The 14,610-nt window shown below is 54.3% G+C and overlaps 1 protein-coding gene across 2 annotated transcripts; it reads left to right on the top strand.

Annotated features, from left to right (window-relative positions):
- Positions 1–315: 315 nt before the first annotated feature.
- CHRNB2 (cholinergic receptor nicotinic beta 2 subunit) lies at positions 316–8,986 on the top strand. Of its 2 annotated transcripts, none has more exons than XM_032154426.2 (6): positions 316–628; positions 1,985–2,130; positions 2,315–2,359; positions 2,783–2,892; positions 3,721–4,693; positions 8,335–8,986. In XM_032154426.2, the coding sequence occupies exons 1-6, from the start codon at positions 565–567 to the stop codon at positions 8,503–8,505; spliced, it is 1,509 nt and encodes a 502-aa protein (XP_032010317.1). In that variant the 5' UTR covers positions 316–564; the 3' UTR covers positions 8,506–8,986. The 2 variants fall into 2 exon arrangements, with proteins under 2 accessions (XP_032010317.1, XP_032010318.1); XM_032154427.2 differs by lacking the exon at positions 316–628 and adding an exon at positions 1,720–1,783.
- The last annotated feature ends 5,624 nt before the right edge of the window (positions 8,987–14,610 follow it).

Below are 14,610 nucleotides of genomic sequence, written 5' to 3'. Positions count from 1 at the left end.
ACTCCTCCCGTCTCCCGACCCTCGTTCTGGCCCTCTGGCCCTCAGTACTAAGCAGGCCCTGACCTACTTGTCTTACTCCTGCTGCTTCCTCCCGCCGGGCCTCTCGCCCCTTCTCCGACCATGCTCCAGGTCCTGCCCCAACTTTAGGACTTCAGAACACCTCCATCGTGCCGTGGAGGAACAGCCCTTCTTCCACCTCACGCACACCCTACCAGGGCAGAACCAATCGAAGACTATCCCATCCGGGGACCCCCCCTTTTTTTTTTCTGGGACCCAGCGTTTCCGCCTCCGGGGCGCAGACTCCTCCCCCTCACCGTCCCAATTGTATTCCCTGGAAGAGCAGCCGGAAAAGCCTCCGTCTGCTCATACCAGGATAGGCGAGAAGCTGGTTTCTCCTCGCAGCCGGCTCCCTGAGCCCCAGGAACCACCGCGGCGGCCGGCACCACCTGGACACAGCTCCAGGCGGGAGCGGCTTCAGCACCACGGACAGCGCCCCACCCGGGGCCCTCCCTCCGGCGGCGCGCTCCAGCCGGTGTAGGCGAGGCAGCGAGCTATGCCCGCAGCATGGCCCGGCGCTGCGGCCCCGTGGCGCTGCTCCTTGGCTTCGGCCTCCTCCGGCTGTGCTCAGGTAAGGGAAAGACGGGCACTGGCCAGGTTCTCCTACCCCAGCCAACAGCCCAAGACTCGCCGCGCTCTGACTCACCCCTGCTAGGCCGGAAGGTGGAAGGAGGGATTCCCTAGAGGTGGGGGAGTCTGCTGGGGGTTAGGGGAGAGCCCCCGGGACTGCAGAGAGCACCTGGGAGGCTGGACTGGGAAGGAGACATACTCGAAGGAGTAAGTGAAGCAAGAAAGAGATGGAAACCTGGCCAGCGGTGGTAGGAGTGGTGCAGGCACAGAGAGCAAGGAGGCAGGGGATCTCCCCAGGCGTTCTGGGGTGGCAGGAGGGCCGGCTCTGAGGGCGCTAAGATGCCATCTGACTTTTTGTGAAACATTATCTCAAGAAAGGTACCTGGACCAGCACCCCTCCCTGGGCTCCCCATCGTTTCCCATCCCCCACATTAGGCTCCAGATTCTCGTCACCCCTCAGGGGCAGAGAAGGGGAGAAAACGGAACAGACTTTTCAACCCTCTTGTAGGGTGGAACAGGAGGCTTGGAAGGGAAGAAACTCTGCCAGGCTGAGGACTAGGAAGGAACTCTCTGAGGAGATGGGGAGGGGTGTGTTCGTGCAGAGTTGCAGAGGGGGATGCAGTGTGCCAGGGAGGGGCAGGTACAAAGGGAATGCACAACCGAATGAGTTTTCCACACCTACAGGCCACTTCTGGGGGTGGGCTGCTGTGTGTGTGAAACTTGGGGCTAGATATATGCCTGACCCACAGCTTAGGCAGCCCAGCTATTCCACTCCAACCCAGTGCCTTTAGGGAGAGGGGAGGATGGCGTCGTGACCACAGTCATGTGTCATTACGTGAGGCACATAATGTCATTTGCACATGTAAATGGTGAACGGGAACAGTTATTTGTGTCCCACCACGCATACACTTTCTCCTCCTCAGTCGGCAGGAGAAAGGGTGTGTGTGGTGGGACACAAATAACTGGGACAAATAACTGTTCCCCTTCACCGCCCTGCAAAACCTCCCTTGAGTCATAGGTATTTGCTGGGGAAGCCATGGAAGCAGAAACCTCAAACTGCCCTCTGAGACTTTGGGGGAAGAGCAGGTCTCCATGAATCCTTGCAGAGTGGGTTCTTAGTCTCAAGTCATCTCTGTGGAGCTGCGTGGACTCTTTGGTCAGTGGTCTCAGAGAGGGGCTTTTCTATGAAGACGTTAATGTGGGGCCTCTCTGGGGGTAATCTAAGCGTTTTGCAGTATCCTTAGGGATGTAGGGAGATACTGGTTGGGCCTGGATTGTCCCATTTGCCTGGGGAGGGTGGGATGCTGGGTGGGCTCTCCTTGCCTGCTTACTTTCTTCCTGCCTTTCCCCTGCCCAGGGGTGTGGGGTACGGACACAGAGGAGCGGCTGGTGGAGCATCTCCTGGATCCTTCCCGCTACAACAAGCTTATCCGCCCAGCCACCAATGGCTCTGAGCTGGTGACAGTACAGCTCATGGTGTCACTGGCCCAGCTCATCAGTGTGGTGAGTGGGGGTCCCAGGCTCTCTGCCCAGCTACTGAAGTCAGCCCCGCCAAAATGTGTTAACACTTGTGTGCTTCCTCCCCTGGTGTTTCCAAGGCTTGGGGAGGTGTGAGAGGGACCCTGGGTGGTGGCAGTGAGCCCACAGGCTGAGGGGCCTTCTCGGCAGCCTCTCTTCCTCCCTGCAGCATGAGCGGGAGCAGATCATGACCACCAATGTCTGGCTGACCCAGGTAAGCATAAGTGCTCTCTTCCACCCACACCCCTGGCCTCCTCTCTCCTCCTTTTTCCCCATGTGCTTTTTTCTTTCTTAATCTCTCAAAATAGGCAGAAAGATATAGAGTTTGGAGTCCTAAATAATTGGATTTGAATCTTGGCACTCACCAGCCTTGTGACTTTAAACATATATTAAACTCTCCAAGATTGATTTTCTCATTTGTAATTGTAGATTCTAATACTGTACCTTGGCCTAGCTGTGCAAATTAAATGAGAAAGTACCACGTGAGCCACACTTGATGGGCAGAGAAGTCACTGTGGGGAAGAGGCTGGCTTTTAAAAGCTCCCTCAAGCCATATGGGCACCCTCTAGTTCGTTTCCTTAACCTTGAGACCCGCCCAGGGCAGGAGTTGGTACTGCCTCCCTCTCTCGTTTCCCAGGAGTGGGAAGATTATCGCCTCACCTGGAAGCCTGAAGAGTTTGACAATATGAAGAAAGTTCGGCTCCCTTCCAAACACATCTGGCTCCCAGATGTGGTCCTGTACAACAAGTAGGTGCAATGGGAAGGTTGGGGGAGACCACTGGAGGGCTCAGGGAGGGAAGAGGTTATGGGGAAAATAAGAGGAATTACTTATGCTGTGGGAGGGGAGGGACTTATAATAGATATGTGGTCACTACCTAGACAGACAGACCCAGACCAGTGAGGTACAGTGTGGACAGCCAAGGTGACCTGGGCAATGACCAGCCCACTCCCAGCCAGTTAGGACTCTCAGTATGTATTTGATGATGTGGTGGGAATACAAACAAGTATTGACAGTCCCCAGCGCCTCAACTGATTCAGGAACAGGCTTTCCTGGAAGCCTGGGAAGGATCAAAGAACTCTTCTTAAGGTCCCAGTTTCTCCTCCAGATTCTATCCTGTCTCCTGCAATAATCCATCTTATCTCTAAGGTACAAAGCCACCTTCCTCAACTGATGGGACCATGCCCTGTCCCCTTCCATTGCTTGGGGCTCCTCACTCTGGCCTCCTGGCTCCCCCAACTTCACCCTCATGAGGATCAACCAGCTTATACAATGTGTAACAAGTAGCAGACGTGTCCCCTTCCTCCACCCACCACCCCCTTCTACCTGCGAGGTGTCACACAGGCCTTCTGACCAGGACACTTCTTCTGGTCACTAACCTTCCCCCACCTCCCCATATCCCCTTCTTGCTCAATTCCTGCTCCACCTCTCTCTACTCCTGGATGGTTACTCTCAGATCTGGGTGTCCCCTCCCCATGTCTCCCTCTGGTTTTGCTCTCCTCCCATTAGGGGCTGGGCTGATGGGTGGGGAGGAAGGAACGCTTAGGCCCGGGCTGACTGTGCCCATCCTTTGGCAGTGCTGACGGCATGTACGAGGTGTCCTTCTATTCCAATGCCGTGGTCTCCTATGATGGCAGCATCTTCTGGCTGCCGCCTGCCATCTACAAGAGCGCATGCAAGATTGAAGTAAAGCACTTCCCATTTGATCAGCAGAACTGCACCATGAAGTTCCGTTCGTGGACCTACGACCGCACAGAGATCGACTTGGTGCTGAAGAGTGACGTGGCCAGCCTGGACGACTTCACACCTAGTGGTGAGTGGGACATCGTGGCGCTGCCGGGCAGGCGCAACGAGAACCCCGACGACTCTACGTACGTGGACATCACGTATGATTTCATCATTCGCCGCAAGCCGCTCTTCTACACCATCAATCTCATCATCCCCTGTGTGCTCATCACCTCGCTAGCCATCCTTGTCTTCTACCTGCCATCCGACTGTGGCGAGAAGATGACGTTGTGCATCTCAGTGCTGCTGGCGCTCACGGTCTTCCTGCTGCTCATCTCCAAGATCGTGCCTCCCACCTCCCTCGATGTGCCGCTCGTCGGCAAGTACCTCATGTTCACCATGGTGCTTGTCACCTTCTCCATCGTCACCAGCGTGTGCGTGCTCAACGTGCACCACCGCTCGCCCACCACGCACACCATGGCGCCCTGGGTGAAGGTCGTCTTCCTGGAGAAGCTGCCGGCGCTGCTCTTCATGCAGCAGCCACGCCACCATTGCGCCCGTCAGCGCCTGCGCCTGCGGCGACGCCAGCGTGAGCGCGAGGGCGCTGGAGCCCTCTTCTTCCGCGAAGTCCCGGGGGCCGACTCCTGCACGTGCTTCGTCAACCGCGCGTCGGTGCAGGGCTTGGCCGGAGCCTTCGGGGCTGAGCCTGCACCGGTGGCGGGCCCGGGGCGCTCAGGGGAGCCGTGTGGCTGTGGCCTCCGGGAGGCGGTGGACGGCGTGCGCTTCATCGCAGACCACATGCGGAACGAGGACGACGACCAGAGCGTGAGTGCCGCAGGCTGGGACCCCGGGCGTGAGATATGGGGTCTGCCAGGGCCCGGGTATCTGGAAAGCAACGGCGTTCTGTAGACATGCAGAGCTAGTAGGAGTGTAGGAGAGGGAACTGTGAGTCAGGCCTGTGTTGCGGGCCTGGGTGCTGGCTAGGGCCCTTCTGGGTTGGCTTCCGGAGATTGTGCGGCCTAAATTGGAGTCGGTGGAGGATGACCTTGCTGCTTCCTGAGGGCTAGCACCCAGGGCAAAATGCCTGAGCTGGGGCATCGTTATATGGACAGGGAGGCCTGAAACACGAGGAGGCCCTTTAGGGTTAGCAGCCAGCCTGTGGCCGTGACCTCGAGAGTCCCTCCCCGCTGCTTGCATGCCCACATCCAAGTTGTTAACCTGCAGCTCTTAGCACAAGTGATGAGTCTTTTGTGCACCCCACAGGCAGGAGGGGGCAAAATTGAGGACCGTAGGAGTGGTGTGTGTTGGGGGAGGGGTGGTGTTGGTGGCAGGGTTAGAGATTCCAGGAGCCTGCTTGTGGTGGAGAGCATGGAGTCCCAAATCAATATCCCTGTTCTTCTGAGTCCCAGGGGGTGGCCTCCTGAAATATTTATGGAGATGGGGGTGGGTGAAGGAGAGGGCTCCTTGGCCCCTTCCCCAGGCTTTCTGCACACCCGGCTTTTGGCTTCTTCTACAGGGTTCCCTGAGAGCTTCCTTGAGACTGAGCCAAGAGTTGGGGGGAGATATGATAGGTTGACATCCCCTCCGACCCTGCACTTTGTGCAGGGGCCGGCCCCACCCTGTGGTCAGTCTCTGGCTACCTGGCTGGTTCCAGGCTGAGGCTCAGCTGTTGCCATGGTGACTGGCCAGGTTTCCTCTAGGACAGCTGCCATTCCGGCTGGGGGATGAAGAAGGGCACTGCAGTGTGGGCCTCAGAGATCTGTTTCCCTGGACAGCAGGAGATGGGTTGGAGCTGAAGCTTGGACCAGGGAGCATCTTACAGTCTTGATGGAAGAAGAGGGGGGCAAACACTAGAGGAGATGGGGTCGAAACCGTAGAGCCAGCTGAGGCCAAGTGGGAGATGCTGGGATTCAGGGACTCAGCAGGCTGCGGTTACCGCCTCCACCTCTCCTGCTGCAGTCACGTATGTATTGTGCATTTACCGAGCTGGGTGCTGAGGATGTGGTGACCTACTTGGATGCTTCACAGGCACCTCAAACTCAACATGCTCAAAACTGAGTATTTGGTCTACATCCTAACCACCAACTTGCTCCTCCACCAGTTTTTAGTACACGGCGTCACCATTCACTCAATGGCTCAGACCGAAAACCCGGAGTGATCCTTGATCCTGTCCTTTCTCACCTCCCTCTCTGTCCAAGTCATCAGAAGTCTTGTCCTGTCACAACCCCAAAGTCATTCTCAGCTTCATCTGTTTTTCAGCATCTCCATGCTAACACCCTGGTTCTAGGACATCATCAGCTCTTGCCTGGCCTAGGGCAGAAGAGTCTCCTAATAGTCTCCCCGATTCAGCTCCTGTGCTCCTGCATCCAAATAGACATCTCCCTCTCGGCTCATGCCTTTCCCTCCTTGCCCAGCTCACTGGTCACTGGCTTATCTTTTATTTATTTATTTTTTTGATATGGAGTTTCGCTTTTATTGCCCAGGCTGGAGTGCAATGGTGCAACCTCGGCTCACTGCAATCTCTGCCTCCCGGGTTCAAGCGATTCTCCTGCCTCAGCCTCCCAAGTAGCTGGGATTATAGGTTCCCGCCACCATGCCCAGCTAATTTTTTGTATTTTTAGTAGAAACGGGGTTTTACCATGTTGGCCAGGCTGGTCTCGAACCCTTGACCTCAGGTGATCAACCCGCCTCAGTCTCCCAAAGTGCTGGGATTACAGGCGTGAGCCACTGCGCCCGGCCTGGCTTATCTTGTCTTAAGCAAGCCAAGCTCTTTCGTGGCCTCAGGACCTTTGCAAGCATGGGTCCCTCTGCCTGGGATGCCCTGTTTTTTTCTTTTAAAAAAAATTATTACAATTATTAACTTTCACTCTACTATTTGAGAGTAAATTGTAGACACTGTGACCCTTTATCCCAAATAATTCAGTGTGTCTCTCCTAAGAACAGGGACACTTTCTTGCATAACCCAGGTTCAGTGATCGACTGCTGGAAATTTAGCATTGATATCTGTATCTCATATAAATTCCACATTTAAATTTTCCCAATTGTCCCAGTGATGTCCTATGTAGCATCACCCCCCACCCTCGTCCTAATCCAGGGTCTCAAATTACATTTACTTGTCATGTCTCTAGTTTCCTTCAATCTGGAACAGTTCCTCAGCTTTGTCTTTCACGGCATAAACGTTTTTAAAGGGTCCAGGCCTGCTGAATGTCCCTCCGTGTGGGTTTGTCTGATTCTTTCTTCAACTTTTTCCTTATGCAGCTGGTTCTGTCTCACTCATCAGACCTTAGCTTAAATCTCACCTCCTCAAAAAGGCATTCCCAGACCACACTCTCAATGATATCTCCTCCTCTTCTTTATCTCAATCCTTTATTTGCCAGTGTGGAATTTTTAAATTTGTGCTTATTTTTGCTCCACCTCCCTCAGTAGACTGTCAACCACTGGATGCGTTTCTGTTGCTCATTTGCATCCCCAGTGTGTAGCATGGTGCCAGGTATATAACAGGCACAGTTGCCACGCGAATGAGTTCTTCAGCTGCTGACTAAATAAAGATGCTCAGTGGCCGTCTCCCCACCCCCTTGAGCTGGCCTGGCTCCAGATAAACACGTGCACAAAGGCCCAGACTCAGGCTGGAGTGGAGCAGCTCTGAGGAGACGCTGGCCCTTTGTGCAAGCCTTGTGACTGGCTCTCAAACCCACAGACAGGATTATCTTTTTGACCGATTTGTTCACATCTGGGACCTGGTCCTCACCCTCTGGGGACGCGGTGTGGTTGGATGGGGCTCAGTGTGTGATCATAAAAGGAGCCAGGCCAGCTGAGGCAGCCATTTACTCACTAAAGCATCAGCCATTTAGTCAACACTCCTCTGTGTTCCAGATGTTGAGATGACAAAGATGAATCAGGGTCCTTGTTGTTTGGGAACTTGTAGCTTAGTAGGGGAACAGGCATGCAAATTGAAACAATACAGTACAGTAAATATACTCTGATGGAGACGTGTACACAGCGCAGAGGGAACCCAGAGCAGACAGCAGTTCATGCTGATCTGGGGGTCGAGGCAGCCTTCAGAGAAGATGATGTTTGATTTGGGCTTTGAAGGATATGTAGGAGTGTACCCGGTAGAGAAAGGGAGCTCAGGATTTCCAGACACAAAGGAAACCCAAAGACACAGAGACCTGGGAGGACATACTGGGGTTTGGTAGGGGTATGTTATGGGGTGGGAGAAGAAGGAGATAGGCTCATATTTGTCATGGGTGGGTCTTGATTCCAGACTTGGGGGTTTGGATGGGCCCTGAAGGCAGTGGGGCCACTGGAGGCTTTTACTAAGATCAGAGCCATGCTTTAGCAAGATCATTCTGGGATCACTGCAGGAGAGGAGTGGGTTGTGTATCTATGTGGTGGGACCCGCTTATACTCGTTTGCCTCCCATCCTGCATCATGTGACCTGGGCCTCCCCCGTTTCCTCCATCCAGGTGAGTGAGGACTGGAAGTACGTCGCCATGGTCATCGACCGCCTCTTCCTCTGGATCTTCGTCTTTGTCTGTGTCTTTGGCACCATCGGCATGTTCCTGCAGCCTCTCTTCCAGAACTACACCACCACCACCTTCCTCCACTCAGACCACTCAGCCCCCAGCTCCAAGTGAGGCCCTTCCTCACCTCCCTGCTCCTTCACTCCACCACCCTCTGCTGCACAGTAGTGTTGGGTGGAGGATGGACGAGTGAGCTACCAGGAAGAGGGGCACTTCCCCCACAGATCCATCCTTTTGCTTCATCTGGAGCCCCTCCTCCCCCACACCTCCATCCACACACAGCAGCTCCAACCTGGAGGCTGGACCAGCTGCTTTGTTTTGGCCGCTCTCCTCCTCTTGTACCAGCCCAGGCAATAGTGTTGAGGAGGGGAGCAAGGCTGCTGAGAAGTGGAAGACAGAGATGGCAGAGCCATCCACCCTGAGGAGTGATGGGCAAGGGGCAAGGAAGGGAACAGGATTGTCTGCTGCCTCCAAGTCATGGGAGAAGAGGGGCATAGGACAAGGGGTGGAAGGGCAGGAGCTCAGACTGCACCGGGCTGGCCTGACACAATGGTAGCTCTGAAGTGAGGGGAAGAGGAGAGGGGCCTGGGTGTGACCTGACACCTGCCGCTGCTTGAGTGGACAGCAGCTGGACTGGGTGGGCCCCACAGTGGTCAGCGGTTCCTGCCAAGTAGGGTTTAGCTTGGCCCCATGGTCACAGACCCCTGGGGGAGGCTTCCAGCTCAGTCCCACAGCCCCTTGCTTCAAAGGGGTCCAGAGACCTGCCCCAGATCCTCTTTCCCCACTGAAGAATTTTGCACCCTCTGGACTTCCCTCTCCTTCCTTCCTTTCTCAGGCTCAAGGTGTGGTGGGCAAGGCTGAGTATTAGGGCAGCTTCTGAGTTCTGAATCTTTGGGTGACCTGCTTGGAGCCTCAGGTCCAAATACTTGAACTCTGTGAGAAGCCCAAGTTCATGGGCTTTTGGAACTGGAAGAACTTTGTACAGCCATGGATTCCAACACGAGCCATGTTGCAGATGAAGAAACTGACCCACACGGTGAGACAAGCACAGGTGGGTCTGACTCTTCCTCCTTGCCCTGAGATCCATCTGTCAAGTGCCCTGTTTTTTCCCCACTTTGAACTGACTGGTTACTCGAAGGAAGTGAACTAAGGATGTTAGCTTTAAGCCAACCCAGCCACTTTGTCTACAGCAGAGCTGAGGTGAACAGCTGGAACCCTGCTATATCCGTGCTGCTCCAGTCTGTTCTGCTCATGGCTCCATCCTTCTGGCTGTCACTCTTCCTCTTCCCCTTCCCAACCAAACCTGAGCAGCTTTGAAGCAGAACTTGGGAAGGACAGAGCTTCGGCTTCCTGTCCCATGTGTCCCTGGAAGCTGTACCGACTCTGCTCCCAGAGGCCAGCTGGAGGCCACCTGGCTGGGTAGCCCAGGGAACAGACCTCTTAAGGGATCTCCTGCTTGCGTGTGGTCCCAGCCTGGGCTCAACGCTGGGCCAGCAGATGGTGGGTTACAGAGGGATCAGCCTGCCAAGTGCACCTGAGGGACCTGACCTGACACAAGCCATTTTGTCCCTAGAGCCCAGCTGGGACTCCTGCTTCTCTAGGCAGGGCAGAGGAGGGAGGAGACGCAGCACAGGCATAGAGCATAGGACAGGGACCCCTGAGTCTGGATTCAAGTCCTGGCCCTGCTAGTAACTCACATGAGCCAGCTTGAGCAAGTCCCTTCATCTCGCTAGAGCTCAGCTTCCTTGCCTATAAAATGTGGGTGGTAATGCCCTCTTCCTGAGGTTGCTGTGAGGATAAGGCAGTGCTTGTGAAAAAGTCTAGCACTGTACCTGGCACAGAGTAGATGCTTCATGAATGTTGAGTCTGAGAGGCAACTGGAGCTGGTGAGAATGGGGTCCCCTGTCATGCCAGCCTCCCTCCCAGGCCCACTCTTCGCCCCTCTTCCCTAAGGAAACCAAGTCTCCCTTATCAGGAAGAGCTGGGGGAGGCTGGGAGGAACATTACAGGAACACCAGAGGGAGTCTAGCGGGTGGGCAGGCTTCTCTCTGCAGCCCCCTCAGCAGTTTCATTCCATTCCTGGGCTGAACCCTTGCCCTGGCCCTGCCTCCCTTCTGGGTCAGCACCTCCTGACACAGGTGTGTGCTCAGGGATCCCAGGCTCTAGTCCTGTACTGGCTGTGGAAGCACATCACTGGGACAGGAAGCCAGTGGCTGCAGGAGACAGGCCTCGGCGCATCTCCTCGTCTGTCAGGATGGGCTCACGGACACCTTTTCTTAGTAGCAGGCAGTGTCTCTGCACTATGGAAACCTCCTCTCTTCTAGAGCAGATTGGGAGTTGCCTGTATGATGCCTGAACCTTCCTTGAACTCATGGTCCCGGGGAAGGCGTCTTGGAACCAGAAACAGCAACAGGAAAGGAGCCTCCCTCTGAAGGGCAGGATGCCGGCCTGAGGCCCTCGCTCTTGCCTCTCCCAGGGCCTGGGCTACCCTGCGGCCCTGGAGCTGCTGCTGTGGCTGTACTTGCTTTTAATATTTCCCGTATATGACTGTTGTCCAAGTTAAGTCACCAAATGGTGCTAGAGGGGATGGCAGAGAGCAGCTTGTCCAGCTCCTCTCCATGACCCAGTTAACACGAGGGAACAGGCCTGGAGGTTGTCCGCTGTTTGGCCTCTTATAAGAACCAGCTGTGCTGCATCTACAAAATGAAGATGACAGAGCTAGCTGAGGTCTTCAGCAAGGAAGAAAGGGGTCAGTGTATATGAAAGGGTTACCTGGGCAGTGTCATTTCCTCCATCTCTGTATGCAGCCCTTTGGGGACCATCACAGTAAGGAAGAGGTGAGGGCAGAGGTGAAGGCTCCAGTGCCCAGGCAAGGTGTTACCATGTGGTGGGAGAGTGTGAACCCTCAAGTGCATGGGGAAGCTTTGGGGAACCACAGTCTCTTCCACCCTTGGGTCGTGTGTCCTCTTCTCTCGATGTCAGGGAAGCCCCTATGCCTCCTTCCCGTGGTGGGGCTATCTCTGCAGAGAATCGGGTGCCCAGCTTAATGCTGGGCAAGGACTGGAAGAAGCTCCAGATCTGGAGGCGGCAGAGATACTGGATGGAAACCTGGAGCAAGGGTTTGGGAGGGGGAAGTGAGGAACAGGTTGAGATTATTTCCATCAGAGATGGCAAGGCCACAGGTGATCTGAGAACTATTTTTGTCTGAAAAGAAGGCATGCACAGGCTCTCTGCTTTTGACAGGTGGCATTGTGGTGGGAGGAAGGCAGCTTCCTGGCAGGGAGATAGAAATACTAGAACAGCTGGTACCAAGTTATTGAAAATTTAAAAGCAAACAAGACACAGCAGCCCCCAGGTGGTGTGTTCTGCTGAGGAAGGCTACAGCAGAGGAAGGGCAAGACCGTTTCCCCCTAATGGTCTTGAAACCGGAAGAGGAAACAGGGAGGCCTCTTTGGGTGGTTTGGGGGCCCGGAGCTGTTTGTGTCTCAGTATTAGCTCCCGTTACTAAGGGTCTGCTCTGCGCCAGGTCCTCAGCATGCGTTGTCTTTTTTCCTCACGACAATCCTATGAGAAGGGGCCTCCACCTACATAACAGAAACGTGGCTCAGAGAGACCAAGTGACAGCTAGTGAGTAGTGCTGGGCCTGAACCCCAAAGTCCACACTCTTGCTATAGCCGCTGAGGCAGGCAGAAGAGCTCCTCGGGAGGAAATTAAGGGGCATTCAGGGCCTTCTCTGAACCACTCCCCAAGCCAGAGTAGACCCGGTTCCAGTTGTCCCCGTTTCCGGGCAGAGTCAGGCAGGTGTCATACCATCCCTCCCTGCCCGACCAGTGCTGGCCAGACTCCCATTGACCGGCCTTGACTAGACAGTGAACAGCCACCTTTTAGTATTCATCCCAACAAGTCCAGGCAGCGGCCAGTGTGATAGCCACGCAGTTCCTAAGGGACTGTAGGTCTAGGAATCATTAGGACACTCACTCGGCCACCCTCGCTGCCCCCATCTTCCCCACACTGCCCTTGGCCTCCCCCATCTGCACTCCTGGAGTATTTGCACTGGTCTAGCCCACTCCAGGTCAGACTCATTAGGAACTCAAGATTCTCGTAAAGAAGTTATTTCTGAAGTTGTCTTGTCACTCTGTTTGCGGGTTGGGAGAGAGCCCGCGGGGGCCAGCGTTGGCGAATACAGGAAAAAGGGAGAATGCTGGAGAAACTGGACTTGTGAGAGCTTAAAAGACATCACAAGAATCCAAAGAAAAGGTGAGTGGTGACAGTCTGCTGAATCACTGTGATTTGTTGCTTTACAAATCCACTCAGATGGAAAAGAAATGGCCAAATGACTGGGCCTGGAGTAGGCAGAGTCCAGAAAAGGCCCCTGGGAGTCCTTTGTAAAGGGCTGGGTGGACGTGAGGACCACTCTCCTGGAGGCGGGGATGGCTGGGGATTCCTCTCACAGGCCCTGTGCTCTGGGAAGTCAAGGCTGCAGTTTGCGTAAGGCCAGACTGCAGATCTGGGCCTACATCCTGGAAACAGTATTAAATTGTGAGCCCCCTAAATGAAATGCAGGGTGGACAGCAACAGAAATGAGCTGAAGAAAATCCCTCTTGCGCTCCCTCAGGGCAGCCCTACTTCCCAGCCCACTCAGGGAGCGTTGTGGGAGGACAGTGTTGTTCCCTCTGGACACAAAGTGGCTGGGCACTTGCCTCAGGCTATGAGGAAACGGTCCACTTTTAAAAAGACCTGGCACTACATTTCCGTCCATGTGGAACCGGAGCTGAGAACAGAGAGGACAGAGGCACTCAAGGTTCCTGGTACATCACAGCAGGCAGAGACAACAGCCTTCACTGTCTTTCCATTTAAAACTGTTGGCCAGGTGCAGTGGCTCACGCCTGTAATCCCAGCACTTTGGGAGGCTGAGGCAGGTGGATCACTTGAGGTCAGGAGTTTGAGACTGGCCTGGCCAACATGGTATACAAAACATTAGCTGGCCATGGTGGCGGCGCATGCCTGTAATCCCAGCTACTCGGGAGGCTGAGGCAGAATCGCTTGAACCTGGGAGGCAGAGGTTGCAGTGAGCCAAGATCGTGCCATTGCACTCCACCTTGGGCAACAAAAGCAAAACTTTGTCTCAAACAAAACAAAAAACCAACTGTTCAGCTTACCCAGCAATGTATCTCAGTAGACGATGAATGACACCTGTGGTGTTGTGGTGTTCTGGTCCTCAAGAAATATGCCCACAAACAACATGTCACTGGCCCTTCTAGCCTCAGTTGTTCCTTCAGTGTAATGGATGAGGCAGGTTTAATTGGGATTTAGCCTCACTGTTAGGTACCAGTGAGGTATTATTAAATATTAGGTATATTTAATAATATACCAGATCCTCTGGTATATTATTAAAGGGTCCAGGATGAGTCTTCTAGAAATTCTGATGTAAATTACAATGTGAAAAAAGGTACATTCTCTCTGAAATTCAAGATGGAGAATTTGGAGGTCATCTATGATGTAAAAAGAAAATGGTCTGTCTCCTAAAACGATAGCCAAGCCTGTCCTGGTCCTGGCTGCAACTTTACTCCAAATATGCACATTCCTGGAAGTCAAACAGCTGGTAGTAGTGGGGTTTGGAGGAGGTAGGAAACACCCCTGAAGGAGAGCTGGAATTATGTACGTAATAGGTGATCCTCTCTCAAGGGACGTTTTCCTACTCTGGGCCTTGAAATCTTGCGTCTCAAGTCCTGTGGGACAAGATATTTAATAGTGGGCTCTGGCCGGGTGCGGTGGCTCACGCCTGTAATCCCAGCACTTTGGGAGGCCGAGGTGGACCTCATGAGGTCAGGAGATCGAGACCATCCTGGCTAACACGGTGAAACCCCGTCTCTACTAAAAATATAAAAAAGTTAGCCGGGCGTGGTGGCGGGCGCCTGTAGTCCCAGCTACTCGGGAGGCTGAGGCAGGAGAATGGCGTGAACCCAGGAGGCGGAGCTTGCAGTGAGCCGAGATCACGCCACTGCACTCTAGCCTGGGTGACAGAGTGATGCTCCATCTCTAAATCAATCAATCAATCAATCAATAGTGGGCTCTGCTGGGGAAGGGCCCTGCTGGGGAAGTAATCAAAAGGTGCCTGATGAACCCCACCCCACCCAGACGCAAACTTACCCACAAAGGGAGGTTCTTTGAAACGGCTCCTTTCCAAAGGCTGAAGGACAGCCCTGTCCCCCACAGGTT

Source organism: Hylobates moloch, unplaced genomic scaffold (assembly GCF_009828535.3).
Source record: "Hylobates moloch isolate HMO894 unplaced genomic scaffold, HMol_V3 SCAFFOLD_5, whole genome shotgun sequence".
Lineage (NCBI taxonomy): Eukaryota > Metazoa > Chordata > Mammalia > Primates > Hylobatidae > Hylobates > Hylobates moloch.
The sequence above is the reverse complement of the archived record's forward strand: the minus strand, read 5'-3'. Positions and strand labels throughout refer to the sequence as shown.

Excerpts from the sequence above, each read along its gene's own strand:
- CHRNB2 (XM_032154426.2), top strand. The coding sequence starts at position 565 with ATGGCCCGGCGCTGCGGCCCCGTGGCGCTGCTCCTTGGCTTCGGCCTC. Across the intron at positions 2,131-2,314 it reads TGGCCCAGCTCATCAGTGTG|CATGAGCGGGAGCAGATCAT; the intron begins GTGAGTGGGGGT and ends TCCTCCCTGCAG. Across the intron at positions 4,694-8,334 it reads ACGAGGACGACGACCAGAGC|GTGAGTGAGGACTGGAAGTA; the intron begins GTGAGTGCCGCA and ends TCCTCCATCCAG.